The sequence below is a fragment of the Saccopteryx leptura genome, chromosome 2, assembly GCF_036850995.1.
Source record: "Saccopteryx leptura isolate mSacLep1 chromosome 2, mSacLep1_pri_phased_curated, whole genome shotgun sequence".
NCBI classification, from domain to species: Eukaryota; Metazoa; Chordata; class Mammalia; order Chiroptera; family Emballonuridae; genus Saccopteryx; species Saccopteryx leptura.
In genome coordinates, this window is record NC_089504.1 from 78,110,037 (window position 1) to 78,126,705 (window position 16,669).

The 16,669-nt window shown below is 44.1% G+C and overlaps 1 protein-coding gene across 2 annotated transcripts in view; it reads left to right on the plus strand.

Annotated features, from left to right (window-relative positions):
- Window positions 1–16,468, plus strand: part of SH3GL2 (SH3 domain containing GRB2 like 2, endophilin A1) — a 263,678-nt gene extending 247,210 nt beyond the window's left edge. For both annotated transcript variants that reach the window (XM_066368229.1, XM_066368228.1), the window contains exons 4-9: window positions 6,441–6,584; window positions 7,449–7,582; window positions 9,611–9,769; window positions 11,286–11,389; window positions 12,630–12,760; window positions 14,903–16,468. In XM_066368229.1, coding sequence (XP_066224326.1) covers window positions 6,441–6,584; window positions 7,449–7,582; window positions 9,611–9,769; window positions 11,286–11,389; window positions 12,630–12,760; window positions 14,903–15,102 — 872 coding nt within the window. In that variant the 3' untranslated portion in view covers window positions 15,103–16,468. The remainder of the gene's footprint in view (window positions 1–6,440; window positions 6,585–7,448; window positions 7,583–9,610; window positions 9,770–11,285; window positions 11,390–12,629; window positions 12,761–14,902) is intronic.
- Window positions 16,469–16,669: the final 201 nt, after the last annotated feature.

A 16,669-nucleotide genomic window follows, 5' to 3' on the forward strand; every position in this document is an offset into this window, starting at 1 on the left:
TCCCGCATGTGCCCGACCGGGATCCACCCGGCACACCCACCAGGGGGCGATGCTCTGCTCATCTGAGGCATCACTCTGCCGCAATCAGAGCCATTCTAGCACCTGAGGCAGAGGCCACAGAGCCATCCTCAGCGCCCGGGCCAACTTTGCTCCAATGGAGCCTTGGCTGCGGGAGGAGAAGAGAGAAACAGAGAGGAAGGAGAGGGGGAGGGGTGGAGAAGCAGATGGGCGCTTCTCCTGTGTGCCCTGGCCGGGAATCGAACCCGGGACTCCTGCACGCCAGGCCGACGCTCTACTACTGAGCTAACCGGCCAGGGCTCAAGCCCTTTCCTTTGATGGTGTTTTTTTTGGTGGTATTTCACCTGTTATTAATTTATCTCTTCCCAGTCAACTCTCTTGATACCAGCGAACATATTTTTGGTAGAGCTTTGTCATTGAAAGACCCTCAAGATTAGAGCAGTGCCTAGATTGTCAGGATACTATGAGTATTATTTACCCAGTGCAGCCACTAATTTAGGTATATTGGGAAAAATAAAATGGGAAACATTTTAAATTTAGCTTTTTATAATAGAAGTAATACATGTACATATTATTTTTAAATTTTATTGTTTTACAAAGCTTTTTACAATAATCATTGTTTTATGCCTGACCTGTGGTGGCGCAGTGGATAAAGCGTCGACCTGGAAATGCTGAGGTCGTCAGTTCGAAACCCTGGGCTTGCCTGGTCAAGGCACATACGGGAGTTGATGCTTCCTGCTCCTCCCCCCTTCTCTCTCTGTCTCTCTCTCCCTCTCTGTCTCTCTCTCTCTCCCTCTCTCTCTCTCCTCTCTAAAACTGAATAAAAAAAATAAAAAAAAAACTTTAAAAAAAGCTGCAAATACAATAATCATTGTTTTTATTTTTTTAACTTCTTGTGTATATGTCACTAATTCTTTTCTAAACCCTCTGCAGCACACATGAATTTACTCTCAGTAGGCTGAACATTGCGAGGTGCACATCATCTTTGAGATACTAATGCTGCACGAGTTTGGGTTTCCCCAGGATCAACCTTGAAGCAAGGATTTGAGCACAACTGGTAGATTTGGGAAGTGATTCCAGGAAACCCTGTTGGGGAAGTGGGGAAAGAGAGGAGGCAATCAACAAGACAGTATAAGGCAAGGTGCAGTGGTGGATAGCTGTGACGTGACCCCCTTGGGGGTCCTGGGGTGCGTACATGGCTCCCTGAGTGCCCCACCTGGTTATGTGTAGTGTCAGCCACAGTGGCCTCCATGCCTGACGCACAGTGACAGTCCTGAGATCTCCCTTTGTCATCGTTTTCACCTCCTTCCTTACACTGGATCCTTTTTCTATATGACACACCTGTCCCTTTTCTTGATTTACACCTTCATTTTGGTAGAATGCCTCTTCCATTAGCCTGAGAAGAAAAAGAAATTGAGACTTTCCTGTGATATTTGGAGATATTACTATTCTGCTTTTATCTATCATTGGTTATTTGTAGAATTGGTGATTTTCTCTAAGAAACGTTGCTCCACTGAAAGAGGGATCGCTGTAAGGAAAGAGGTGAGATGCTAACAGAGGGAGCTCTCAAGCTAACAGAGGGAGCTCTCAAGGTCGTCACTGCGCGCCGGGCACTGAGGAAGTTTCTCCTGTTCGTGGTTTTCTTATGTTCAGTGACCCTCTATTTCTTGATATTTTATATTTCATGTATTTTCTTCCTCTCTGAAAGTTTTCAGGAACTTCTCTTTGTCCCCAGCTTTATGAAATTTCATATTAATGGTTCTTATTATGTACCCTTTCTCCATAGTGCTGGATATTCAATAGATCTTTTCTGTCTGGAAACATATTTGTTATTTTGGGAAATTTTCTTGAACTTTTAAAGAGAACTGGCCTCTCTATTTCTGTTTTTTTCCTTTTTGGAACTTCCATTATCCAGCCTGTAGACCTGGCTTTTATGCTTCCTGATTTTTTTTATATCTTTTTTAAATTCTATTTTTTGGGCCCTGGCCGATTGGCTCAGTGGTAGAGCATTGGCCCGACGTGTGGATGCCCCAGATTTGATTCCTGGTCAGGGCATTCAGGAGACGTGCCCATCTGCTTCTCCACCCTTCCCCCTCTCCTTCTTCTCTATCTCTCTCTTCCCCTCCTGCAGCCAAGGCTCCATTGGAGCTAAAGTTGGCTTGGGAGCTGAGAATGGCTCCATGGCCTCTGCCTCAGGTGCTAGAATGGCTCCGGTTGCTATGGAGCAATGGCCCAGATGGACAGAGCATCAGGCATGCTGGGTGGATCCCAGTCGGGCATATGCGGTAGTTTGTCTCTGCCTCCTCATTTCTAACTTCAGAAAAATACACACACACACAAATTCTACTTTTGGGAGGATTTGCTTCAACTTTATCATCTATGCTTCCATTGATTGTTACATTTTATGTTTTATTTAAATTCATATTTAAACTTAAATTATATTTTAATTTCTAGGTGTCCATCCTGTCTTGTTTATTTATTTTATTTTTTTGTGACAGAGACAGAGAGAGAGACAGATGGGGACAGACAGACAGGAAAGGAGAGTGATGAGAAGCATCAGTTCTTCATTGTGGCACCTTAGTTGTTCATTGATTGGTTTCTCATATGTGCCTTGACTGGAGAGCTACAGCAGAGTGACCCCTTGCTCAAGCCAGCGACATGGGGTCACATCTATGATCCCATGCTCAAGCCAGTGATCCTGCACTCAAGCTGGATGAGCCCACGCTCAAGCTGGCAACCTTGGGGTCTTGAACCTAGGTCCTCTGCATCCTGGTTCAGTGCTGTCCGCTGCACCACCTCCTTGTCAGGCCTGTCTTTTTTATTTTATGGAGAATGAGAATGTTAGTGACAGTTTTCTCTCCCTGAATTATTTGTTTTCTATATTATCTTTGTTAGATTTGGCTCTCTCATGTTAGAAGCTTTCTTCAAAACCTGGAGGCAGTGGCCATCCTTTTCCACTTAGGTGTAGAACAGGAGAAGAAGGCTGTGTGTTGTGAGAACAAGTGACAGGGCTTATTAACTGTTGTGGCTTCATTTAAGGGTGATCATCTGGAATTGTTGCAGTGGGTACTTCCAGCTGGGTCTTAAGGTCTCTTCTCTGAGGCTGGTTGTATTCCCCAGAAAAGACTCTTCTATTCCCCTGCCCAGAGGGTATAGTCCTGGCTACCACTCTCTGGGGGTGAATGGAGGAAATGGGCTGACAGATCTTGCAGTTCACTAAGTCGATTGCCTTGAACACCCTGTCTTCAGTATGGAATCCCATCCTCAGCATGGTCAGGTGCTGTCTTTTCTCTCTTAAAAAATTCTGTTTAATTGGTACACCTTCTACTCAACAGAAGAAGCAGATTTTCTAGTTCCTATTCTCTGTTAGATTCAAAAGGCTCTCAGTCACATGAGCTAGAGCCCTGGGCAGCAAACTGTGGCTCGTGAGCCACATGCAGCTCTTTGGCCCCTTGAGTGTGGCTCTTCCACAAAATACCACATGCGGGCGCTACCTCGATAAGGACTGTACCTACCTATATAGTTTAAGTTTAAAACTTTGGCTCTCAAAAGAAATTTCAATCATTGTACTGTTGATATTTGGCTCTGTTGACTGAGTTTGCCCACCATTGAGCTAGAGGATGTGAACAGTCACCTATCAGTTGACATCCTCTGGCTCACATGGCACACCACATAGGGTAGTATACTAAGATATCCATTCAGCCATTCATCATTTTCTTCAGCAGTTGTGTGTTAGACATCTGTGTTCACAGCTTCATGCTAACCCTCTCTGCGAGATACAGAGGGCAACATCCCAGGATCCTGCTCTTGGGGACCAGGGGAGCGACGGCTGTCAGGAGGCTGTTTTGGCAGTGAACCCCGTGGAGGTCACTTGAACTAGGCTAGTGAAGGTGGGAAGGTAAAGATGGGGGCACAGTCAGAGAACGTGTAACAATTTGTAAGAAAGAGTAAAGCTGTAGGGGAAAAAAAGTCAGGGCCCTGTAGGCGAAAAGCGAAGGATCCCTAGATGTACATTTGACTTGATGAAGCGGTCCAGGCTGAGACCATATTATAGGAACACTAGTATAAGTTAAGTTTGTATTTTACTCTCTGCTTTTTTAAAGTACTGCTTTTGAAAATTACTTTAAAATGATTATTTAGAAATGGTTAATTCTGAGATCTGATTATTTTCTTTTTAGGAACATAGAAATTTTACCAATCTAGGATTCTTAATAAAGATTTAATGAGTTTGTGAATGAATTGAAAAGCAGTCTCTTTAATTGTGTGGCTTATTAGGTACTTTAGAAGATTTGCAGAAATAGATAAACTCATGAAATAGGTTTTTTTTCTCCCTCCTCATTAAACTGTGGGTTATATTCAAGAAGTTCTTAAGTAATTAGTAGAAGAATAAGGCTCTCCATAATTGAACAACATTCAAAATGATGAATTTGAAAATCAGCCACAGTATATTAAAAACATTATAATTAGTTCTGATAATTACTTACCAGAAGACAACTCTTCACAGAAGCAATATAGAAGTACAGACTAATAACCAGCTTTGTGACAAGACTAGATCTGTGGAGTGTACATGGTCAGCACAAGATTTGAACGAGTAACCACCCTGGGTGGTTTTTATTATTTTTCTTTGATCTCCACTTATCTCCTTCCTTCTGTTGGAATTTGGAAATTCTTATTGTCTACTATTTGTTTATTTCAGTTTTATTTGTGCTATGGTTACTCCTCTGTGTCCCCCCAGTACCTTGTGCATGTGAGCCATCATGGCATTTATCTATTTGTCGCCATTGTCTGTCTGTCCATCTGATGCCTCACTGTCCTGTGAGCACCTTGAGGGCAGGGACTGTGTCTTTCCTGGGTCTCAGGTATGCCTTATTGTAGAAAAGGCTTTGAAAATATACTCTAATGATATCGTCCCCTCAAAAATGTGTGATCTGTGGCATTTTCTACTTTTGAAATTTAGCATGTATAAATACACTTTTGTATGAAAAGCAGAGTAGAGAAAATGTGAATTTTATAAATTTTTTCCAGTACCACCAGGCTTTGCATATTGCTTTTAGCCTGACAAACTCCTACTCACTATATGATTCTAACCTTAAAGATACGTGCCTCTGGGAATTTTTCTTTGCAGTGCACACCCCCATAGACTAGTGTGATGCTAGACTTCTGTGACTCACTGTAATTGCATTTTACTCTGATTGCTTTTAAAATTAATGCTACCCTCAGTTTACTATAAGCTTGGTAAAGGCAGGGTCCATAGCTGTCTTGTTTATTGTAAGATGTTTGGTGCAGGGTCGTGAGGGGGTCCTCTTAGATAACTCTCCTCATCGCCAGTCTCTATCTTTGAAGCCCAAAGTTGAAATGAAAGCTTATTTAAAACAGATGTTCAAGATTCAGTGTCAACCAGTGGCTGCTGGACTTACCGTTAGCTGTGATTTCTCAGGGTTTTCCATGCTGATGGGATCCTGGGCACAGTTCTAGGTTAATGTTTCATCTCAACTCTAATAATTAACCCGAGGAACCCTAGTATCCTAGCACCGAGTAAATTATTGGCTTTAACATGTATTAATAAAATAGTTTCCTTCACTAAAACTGTAATTGCTTTCTAGACATATTATTTTATAAAAGCAAAAAGAAAGAAAGAAAGAAAAATAAAGATAAAGAAAGAAAGGAAAAGAAAAGAAAGAAAGGAGGAAAGAAAAGAGATGCTTTCTTTGTGGCACAAAGCTGATTTCCAGTGCAGTTAAGTGCTAGAGAGCGATTACGCATTTTTAATTAGCGCAGTATTTCTGTTCTTTGTGCATCTCTGTTTACAGTCAGAATTATCATTGGGAAGATTTTGAAAATAGTTCTATTTTATACTTGATATAAGCGAAACATGGCATAAGGCCCACACTGAAAGAATTAATTAATTTACTACTTTAGTCCATGGACTCCTAGACTTGAAATACAAAACTAGAACTCTAAAATTCTGAGATCACATAACCCAGTAGTTTTCAAAATGCTTTTCTACGGAGCCACCCAGCTCCACAGAGGCACTGCCAGGACCACCACAGTGAGGAACGGACCGGAAGGGGCACAGGAAGCTGAGGAGAGCATACAGGGAGGGGGCGCTCACCCAGAAGAGCTTTATCTTTTTTAAGTTCATGGTAAGACTTTAAGAGAAAGGGAGAGTTTAGTGATTTAAAAATATATGCCTCTATCTCTATTACTCTATCTCTCTGTCTCTACACCTATACCTATACCTTTCTACCTGTGGACCAGTCTCCACATATTATAGCTGAGGACACTGAAGCTAGGAAGGTGAAGGGGCAGTTTTCAGTAGCTAAGCTGGTTCATAGACCTGGTAAGGCCTGACTCTTCATCCAGCCCTGTTGCTGCTTTATTACACTGCCTACTTTGAAAGCCTGTTATCTCTTTGCCTTCAGCTTCCAGAGCTAAACTGAGCATGATCAACACCATGTCCAAAATCCGTGGCCAGGAGAAAGGGCCAGGCTATCCTCAGGCGGAAGCACTGCTTGCAGAGGCCATGCTCAAGTTTGGAAGAGAGCTCGGGGATGACTGCAACTTCGGTAATGAGTGCTTTCTCACATTTTAATTCTTTCGTTTGTCCATGGGGATTTTATGCCAGGAAGAAACTGTAGGAAAGTATTCAGACTGTTTTATATTTTGATTTTCAGTTTTAGGTTTTGGAGACATGGGCTAAAAATTTATTTTGAGAGTTGTTGCATCATTTTTAGTGGGATTTGTTGTGGGAGTTTTATTTATTTTTTTCCCTGATGAAGTCCGGTCTTTACAGTAGCCGATTGACATATCCAGATGCCTGGACACTTACTGTTGAGAGTGTCTGGCAGGAACTGGGTATCAAGGCAGAGGCAATAGTTACAACGAGCATGATTAACACAATGCCCAGGAGCTTTCGCTTAGATCTCTGCTCTTTTCTATGTGGTACCAAATGCTACCACCTCAGATGAGTTTATTCCTCACCCCTCTATCCTCTGACCCTCAGTGCCATACTAAACGCCTTCCACTTGCATTCCCTTGTGATGCGAGGTCTTAGCAAATGATGGTCCTTTTTGTCTGTACCCTGCTCTCTGTTCCTGCTGTTTGCTCTGGAGAAATATATTGGCCTTAAGCAGGAAAGCTGCTAATTATAGGAGAGGGCAGGGAGCTTCCCAAATTGCTTTTAAAGTAAAAGTAAAATTTTGTAAGAGCTGCCACCCACATAAGGGCTACTGAGTCTCTTGCCAGTATGAACTGTCTTAGGTCAGAAGTACGCTGTTCTCTGGAGGGCGTGCACACATACTTCCTCTCATCTTGGTGGTCTCCAGGAGACAGGCGGAAATCCATGGGTGTTCTTTGGTGATGGACCCTGTCAATGCAAATACATTTACCTCCGTTCTTTAACACACAAAAGTTTCATTCTCCCCTTCCAGGCCCAGCGCTAGGGGAGGTGGGGGAGGCCATGCGGGAGCTCTCGGAGGTGAAAGACTCTTTGGACATGGAAGTGAAGCAGAACTTCATTGACCCCCTTCAGAATCTTCATGACAAAGACCTGAGGGAAATCCAGGTATCGGCCGCTACTCCTTCGGGAAGAGGGCAGTTTCAGTTGTACAGGTGCAGGCGTCCTTTTCCTTTAGAAAACATTTTCTAAGCTTGCTGTACATGTTGTCAACGCTGGGCACGCTAATTGCAGAATGGTCCAGCAAAATAAATTGATAGAAATCAGAAATGCAATACCTTTTGCCCCACTATTATGACCGTGCCACTCATGAAATGTTACATTTGACTTTTCTGCATTCAATTTTCAAGGTTTTTAAGCTTTTTTTTTTCCTCCAGAAAATATCCTTTCCCTGAAAATACACAATTTTAGTATTTATTCTCTGGTCTAGGCTGATGTCATCCTCTAAAATTCTAGCCTCACTAGTTGTTAGTACACAGGTATCCTATCAGTCTAAAAAGATGTTTTTGTATTTTCATAACAGTTGTTAGGACTGAGAAAGAGTACGCAACTGTTCTCTTCCTAAAACATGTAAAACAGTTGAGCTAGTTCAAATAAAGTTCAACCAGCTTTACCTCTGACTAGGTGTGTGATGTTTGTTCATTCATTCCTTTAACAAATATTTGTAGCCGATTGACGTATCCAGATGCCTGGACACTTACTGTTGAGAGTGTCTGGCAGGGACTGGGTATCAAGGCAGAGGGAATAGTTACAACAAGCATGATTTAGCACAATGCCCAGGAGCTTTCGCTTAGATCTCTGCTCTTTTCCATGTGGAAAAGATCGCTTAGATCTCTGCTCTTGACCATGTCTGAAATGTAATTTTCTTTATTGTGACATGGACTGCCATGACGGGAAGTCTAGAGCTCCTTATCCTAGCTAATTCCCTCCGCTCTACCACTTGCTCAGGGTCGCTCAGTTAGGAAGGGGCAGACTCACTCCAAACCGAAAATGGAACTGACTGCAGTACCTGCCCTGTGGCTGACTACAGTGCAAATGTTGTCCAAGAGTTTTCCTGCCAGAGGAACAGACATTTAACTTTGGATCAGAGCATGGATTGGAGGCAGGGTGTGCATGGGAGGGAAGGTCTAGGATGGTTTTCTTCTTTCTTTCCTTCTCTTTCCTTCACTCTTCCCAGCTCTGTTTTCATCTGCTTCTGTCTTTCTATACACAACCCAGATCAAGGGAATGCCCGCACTTCTTCTACCCATTTGTAAAGGGACACTGTAGCTCTTGGGGGGAAAATACATTGTAGCTTTGGGAAACAACTTTTTTAGTTGGTCACTAAAGGTTTTGGGCAGAGGCAGGACAGGCAGTGGTTGGGACGATGCAAAGGAGGGAGTGAATATAGTGTGGGTGTTAGGTCCCTTTGAGAGGCCCTTCCAAGTCAGGTTTTGTAGCTGAGCATCAAGTGGGAGACTTACATTAGTGGGTAGTTCCCTGAAAGCTGCTCTGGTCAATTAGGGCAAGTGCTAAGGTACAGATTCCCAGACTGCAGCCCTGGATATCCTAATCGAGGTGGTCAGGAATCCATATTTCAAATAAGCAATTAATAATTCATGAGGCAGTTCTAACAGAGTGGCTTGCCTCATGCAGAAGTCCTTTCAAATGCTAATGCTCTATGATTCAGAAATCAAGAATTCTATTCTTTTTTTTTACTATTTCAAGGAAAGTGGGGGTTTTCCTGCCTTCTCATAAGATAGCATTTCTTTGAAAGATGGGGGTTGGTGGGCCCTGTGCTATCCACATGCAGAGTATGAACACGGGTCCCCAGCTTCTGTCCTGGAAGGGAAAGGCACACTCCAGTGTGGCCCTGTCCCAGCAAGAGCAGAGGATATAAAGGGCACGGGTACTACCCACAGTTTCTTTTTTGCTCTTAATTATTTTTAAAAATGTTTCCCCACATTTAGCCTTTGGAGGCATTTGCCCCACTGATGCGTGATTTTGGTTGTTTTTTTTCTTTCTTTCTTTGGTGACACATTTTGGAACTTAGCCTGTCTTATTTTGGAAGTTAATGGTCACCATGGGGAAGTGAGCTCTAAATAGGCCTTTTCCATGAGTCCCTTCAAAGTAGATGCCTGCCCTTGACTTTTTCAGCATCATCTAAAGAAGATGGAGGGCCGACGCCTGGACTTTGATTATAAGAAGAAACGACAGGGCAAGATTCCAGACGAAGAGCTCCGGCAAGCTCTGGAGAAGTTTGATGAGTCTAAAGAAATCGCCGAGTCTAGCATGTTCAATCTGTTGGAGATGGATGTGAGTGACTCGCCTGTGGTTTTAAATTTAATTCAATCTCATACCATTGAGACTTCGGATTTATGTGTTTAAAGGCTATGTAATTTAATATCTGATTATACTGTGTGGTGAGAACTTTAGTACATGCTTTTTAAAAAAATAATTTGAAACTATACAGTAGATTAAACATGGTAAAGTTTTTTTCCTGTATTCCTATACTTTAATTTAACTACATTTTTGTCTACTAATGATCTTACCAATAGTGGAGAGATAAAGAATGTTTCTGATGGTCCATGTATCAGTCCAATAACTAAAAAAATAAAAAAAAAATACTCTTGAAATACAAGGCAGATCAACTTCAGATTATATATCAACTAAAAGGCATTCAGAAGAGAATGTCGAACATAGGTTAATTTAAGGTAGTCTGCATTTTGAAGTAACGCTGACATTTTCTTTCAAAAGGTAATTTCAGTTGAGATTGATGAATGTAGCATAGGTACTACATTTGGGATGTAGATGAAATAGTTTAGAAGCTGCTTTCACATGTCCAGAGTACTGAATATTACTCATGGCTTTAGGATTTACAGTCCAGCCACTCACATCCTGAAACCTGTTAACCAGCTTTCCGGTCCTTGCTCACCCCACCTTTGGCCTGATCACTTGCTGACTAACTTCTGCCAAGGTGTTTACAGAGCTTCTGGGTACTTATCACTTAACTGCTTTGCCCTGACTGGTGATGGGCGAGACATTGATCATGTCCAGACTTTTCCATCACACAGAAACAGTGTAGGTCTGTTATGTAAAACAACTTGTGTCTGCCTACCTCCTGCAGAGGAGTGCTATAGGCACGGGGGAGAGGGTGACCTGTGTCACAGGGCTCCTGCCCTGTACCCCAGGCTGTACCCCACCCCAAAACTCATGGGGAAGCATTGCCTCTGTTCACTTGGAGGCTATTTTTCAGCTAGATCACAACACAAGGATGCAAAACGAAGAGTAATTAAGTATGCTGGGAATGTAAGAGCTGGAATTACTTTATGTTATAGATGAGGCTCAGAGAGGAGAGAAGATTTTCTGTCATACCACACTGCCTCCCATGGTGCCTCCTGTGAGAAATCAAAATTCACATTTTTATTAACAGCACTAATACTAAGCATGAAAAGTATGGGGAGCAGCGAAGCCTTTGATCCACACCTGCCTTTTCTTCTCGGATATCAGTTAAATAGCCAAACCCTACTCAGGAGGTTGTAGCTAAGCATGAGACTGTTTGATGAGAGTTATGTGATTGTCAGGAGGATTCTGAGTAATACTGCTTCTCCTCATAGTGCTGGAGTTCCCAAGCGTAAGGACGCTTTCTTATCCTTAGTAAATGTGGAACCTGTAAAACTGTGTGTCTTGGCCTGGCTCACCATATGGTCGTGGGCATCACCAAGCACCGAGCTGTGTGTCAGGGCAGCTCTGTCATATGTCCAGGACAGTAGTAACTGCTTACAGACAGTAACCCAGTTAACTAAGGTGTTATTCCCCCATCGGTCTGCAGATTGAACAGGTGAGCCAGCTCTCTGCACTTGCCCAGGCCCAGCTGGAGTACCATAAGCAGGCAGTCCAGATCCTGCAGCAAGTCACTGTCAGACTGGAAGAAAGGTATTTTGCAGTCCCCTGCAGTTTACATTGCCATTTTCTTCCTATAAAATGGTGTGAAGTGGAAATAATAGAGAAATAGATTTGAAGAAAAATTTCTGCCAAAATTCTTGCTGATCCTCTGGATCGTTTGTCTTGATTTGATTTTGTCTTAGGCTCTGTTTTACTTTGTTTGGTCAGCTTGTGCCAGATTAGACCCTCATAGCCAATGAGATGGCTGAATGCACAGTGAAGCTCCAGTCACTGTGCTGCGCTATGGGAAACCTCTTCCCCTGGTCCTGTGGTTTCCATCTGCCGCCTGTCCGTCCTCTCCTCAGTCTTCCCCGATGGGTGCTCTGGCCGCCTTCCCTCAGTGCGCCCCGGGGAAGTGTGTGGAGAAGGAAGCCTCCCTGACGGCTGGAAACCGTGCGCTTGAACGCACTATAGAAACACGTGTCTCTGTGACGTCTGCTGAGTGTGATGTTCTTTCCTTTCTTTCCCCTGAAATATGTGCAAAGTTGCTGCCATTCTACTGTCACTGTGCCCTAAACTCTCCCTGCCTTTGCAGATATGCTCTACTCTTTCTTTAGTGGAGTGCAGGAAAAACTTACGGGTGTGCAGAGTGCATTCACGGGCCGTCCCCTCCCCCTTCCTCCTGCTGGCCTCCGTTTCCCCCTTTCTGTGCTGCACACTCACTGCTCACTGTCTTAGAGCACATGGCGTTTCCTCCTTTCCCTCTTCCAACCCTCTCAAGCCCTGCATGGAATACCTTTCTTCTGGAAGTGACTCCTACTTATCTTTCACCTTCCTTAAACCTTCTCCAACTTCGCCGTGGACAAACCGACTCCCCCTCCCGGCCCTGTGTCCCTGTAGCATTTAGCACATGTCTCTGTAACAGCACTTACTGCCGCTCATGCTAATCAGTTGTTTTATGTTACGTGTCCCGCACTGCTCGAAAGCCAGCACTGTGACTAATTCATGGTTGTGGCCCCCAGCATCTGGCACAGTGCAGAGTGAGCTCTGAGTAAGTGAGGTTGGAAGGGAGGGGTTGAGAGAGAGCGTGGACAGGGAGGCATGACCACAGGCGACACCACTCCACGCAGAGACATGCACACATAAGGAAGCTGAGGGCCCTTGCAGCTTCCCGGCCCCACCTGGCAGGTTGGTGGGTGACCTAATAAGCACTTCCTGGGTTTTGTTGCTTTCCTTTTTTCTTCTTAATTGTCTGCATACTCTCAGTTTTCTCCTTTTCTTTTCACTGCAGAATAAGGCAAGCTTCATCTCAGCCTAGAAGGGAATATCAACCGAAACCACGGATGAGCCTGGAGTTTCCAACTGGGGACAGTACTCAGCCCAATGGAGGCCTCTCCCACACGGGCACTCCCAAACCTTCAGGTAAGGGGCGGAGACCTGCGGACTTCGCTTGTATGGGCCTGCGGCTCATCCCAATGACACTTTCCCAGCAATTCTAGGGGCTGCCCAAAAATATATAGCAATATTTCCCACAGGATGGTTTTGTCTTGTAGAAACTCTTTTGAAAAAGGCTCTTCCTTCTTTTCTCTCTGATCATTTCTTTTCCTCTCCTTCCCTCTGTAAAACTTTGCATCCTTTTTTTTTCTGACTCCATCATCAGCTCTTAGCCTCCCCCTCATCACATTTGGTTTGGACCCTCCTTTGTGGAGGTAGAATCATTATAACATGTCAGTTTTCTGCTGGGGTGGCATCTTTCTGTTTTTCTGCTCCTGTGGTCCCAGGATGCAAGAGAGTGAATGCCCCGGGCAGTGTGTGCCCTGTGCGCTCACACGTCAGCCCGGGCAGCAGCGCCCCGCCCGCCTGGAGTTGGGTTTCTTGAGGCACAGGAGCTTCTGGGTGAATAGAGCTTCTGGGTGAATAGAGTGCTTGAGATATTCTCGACCTTAACATTTGCCTGGTTGAGGAAGCGGAAGCTATCTTATACATACTGGATGTGGATTTTAAAGATACACAGCTTTCCCCTGTCTTCACTGTGTCTCCAGTGCTGATGTGCTAGTCAGACAGTTGTTATGAGATGTTGTGAGGAGACCAGGAAGGAGAAAGTGAGGTCTGGATGGAGGGGAAGCCCTGTGCCTGTGGGTCACCCTGCTGTGTGGAGCCCAGTGTGGGGCGCACACGGGTGGCTCTTACAGGTGAGCTGGCTACAGGACTAGTCATATATGTTGTGTGTAACTTTCTTTTCCTGCTCAGAAAACAACCACATGTTTTACTCTTTTTTTCTGAGACTTATTAATTTTCTGCTTTCTTTAAAAAAATATTGAATACGTTGTTTCTCCTCAAAGCTGTGTGGACGACACGGGAGCTGTATGTGCTTGCTGAGTACATACCTGCGTGTTTATGCAGACGATGTTAATAATTTGATCATTTTTCTTTGTTAATCCTCTATGAGAAGTCACACTCTTCTAGAAGTAGATGTGGGGTTAGGTGAGAAAGTCATATTTGGTCATTTAACTTAGGTTGTTTATCAGGTATGACTCCACCCTTTATTATTTTACCCAGAGTATAGTACATTATTTTAATATGCTGCAGCTCTGATGCACTCCTCACATTTAAATATGCAATAGTTTACAAAGTGTAGATTCTGTAACTTTTTACCTAACCTCATTTGATAGATATGATAGTACCAGTGAAATTAGTTGTTACACAAAAAAGCTTGAGAGCGAGAGGCCTTGTACAAGGTCACATGAAGTTAGAACTTGAACCCAGTGTTTTATATTGTTGTGTTTTTACTACATTATAGCTGTTTTCCAGAGGTTGGAGTCTTTGTTTTTTGTTGTTGTTTTTTTAAAACCTTTTTTTTCATTTTATTTTTATTTTATTTATTCATTTTAGAGAGGAAAGAGAAAGGGAGAGAGAGAGAGACAGAGAGGAGAGAGAGACAGAGAGAGAGAAGGGGGGAGGAGCTGGAAGCATCAACTCCCATATGTGCCTTGACCAGGCAAGCCCAGGGTTTCGAACCGGCGACCTCAGCATTTCCAGGTCGACGCTTTATCCACTGCGCCACCACAGGTCAGGCTGGAGTCTTTGTTTTTATAAAGTGAGAATTGCACTGTCATTCTGAGGTTGCAAAGCATCACCCATGTAGTTGACTGGGCTGTTTCACACGGGCAGAGGTTTTAAAGTGCTGACGTGGGAAGAATTCTGGCCTTGCTGGATGATGAACCTACATCTCACTTAAACTCCTTGAGTCGTTGGCCTTCCATTGCTGGGCATTGTCAGGAAGGCAGACCTTGGTAGATTCTGTTATACACATCACAAGAGTGGATGCAGTCATTTTTCATACTGGAAAGGGAAACAGGAATCCACCAACTTCCAGAAGTCTGATAAAGCTTCTGAAGACTGCCGGGGCGGTGCCACGCCCTGGGGACCAGCAGCAAGAGGCAGCCTCAGCAGGAAGAGGAGTGAGGGAGGAACCGGGACGGCAGGCGGGTGGCGCAGGTGGCAGATCTGTGAGTAAAACTCCCCTTGTTTTTCTGTGTTCTTCTCTCCTGCTCTGACTCCCAGGTGCACCAATGGATCAGCCCTGCTGCCGAGCTCTGTACGACTTTGAACCTGAAAATGAAGGGGAATTGGGTTTCAAAGAGGGTGATATCATCACACTCACTAACCAAATTGATGAGAACTGGTATGAGGGGATGCTTCATGGCCAGTCAGGCTTCTTCCCCATCAACTATGTGGAAATTCTGGTTGCCCTGCCCCATTAGTATGTTATGCTGGCTGGCTCACCTCCTCTTGACCCAGATAGATAAGTTTAACCACTGCTTTGGTAATGCTGCTTACAACACATCCCAAATGCAGGCCGCAGTGGTCCAAGTCATCAAGTCCCACAGAGTGTCTTGGGTTGACTTGTGTGATCCCACAGAGTCATGGTGATGGATGGTATCTTTTCAACCTGGTGGGCATGGCATGTGCTTTTTAAATACCACCTGAGACCAGCCAGTAGTAAGAGAACTGCTATTCCTACAGTTCTCAGGAGGCTGTGGCTTCTTAGAATCATGACCATGAGCCACATCACGGAAAATCCATCCTACTGAAGATATTATCTATCGCCAGGGGCCATCTCCAGGTCTCAGGTTAACAGGAGAAAGTTTTTGCTTTCCCATTGCCCCCTCCCAAATATGTGAGTCACAGAATTGTTGAAGAAAGCCTCCCTCACTGGCAAATTGTCTTCTGGTCTGAAAGAGTCCATTGATGCTATCAGTAGAAGAGGGTTGAGTGTGGATTAAAAGCCTTTCCTGAAAACATTCCCCTTTGTTCCTCCCACTGACGCCATTTCTGAGGACAGCCAGTTCTCCTCCTTCCCTGCTCTTCAATCCCAAGGGGAGCTCCCATTTTATTTCTGAGTAAGGCAGTTAGCTGCTAGTCAGCAGACTGTGGGAGGGGCTGACAGGAGGAGCGTCTCTGTTCCTGGGAATAGGAGAGAGATCTGGCTTCCAAGATGAAATTTCCCGCTGTAAAGGAACAAGGTGTATATCTCGGGCACTGCTGAAGGTACAGGGAAGGGGAACAGATATGTTCATTTCAGTGTTATTTATGAATTTCTATGTTCCATGAATCCATTTGGCGCAGAGACACAAGGAGAAAAACACTAGAAACCATTTTCCCACTAGTTAATTGACCAAGAAACAGTAAATATCTTTCCTTTCCACTTTCACCTTGTGTTCTCTGAACATCATTTGTGCATATTCTGCCCTCAATGAGGACCAAATAAAGATGATTTTTGTGCTTAGCTGTTTAAGAGGTGTGGCTGCATATACAAAACTCTCCCAGTTCAGCCGTTACTTTTATCTGTCCCTTCTCTCCCCTCTTCATTTTGTGTGCACAGTGCTGTGTGTAAGTTTATGAGTGTTTTTGTTTTTATTTTGTACCAGTCCTTAAAGTCCCGTTAAGTTCTAGCCAGAGTTCTATTTATCTAGCTGTACAGGTTCTTCCAGAGGTTTCACGTGCTGCTTCGAATGTGCCAGCTGCGGTAGTGGACCAAGTGGAGTGAAAGGCAAATCTTACTGCTTAGTGTATAAACTCTTACCATGGGAAGCATCGCTGTTTCCAATAAATATTGCTGAAGACAAAGCCAAAGGCTCCGGCCCTTTATTGCGTGTCTGTTCTTTGGGTCCGACAGCGGGTGGACTGGGGCGCGTTTCACTCTCCGTGGCTTTCTGATCGGGGCAAACCAGACCCGTTCCACCCTCAGATCGACTCCTCGGTAAGCAGGGGAAGTTCCTTCACCAAGAAGCGACTAGCCTGGACCCTGGTGATTTCCTGGTGACTCCA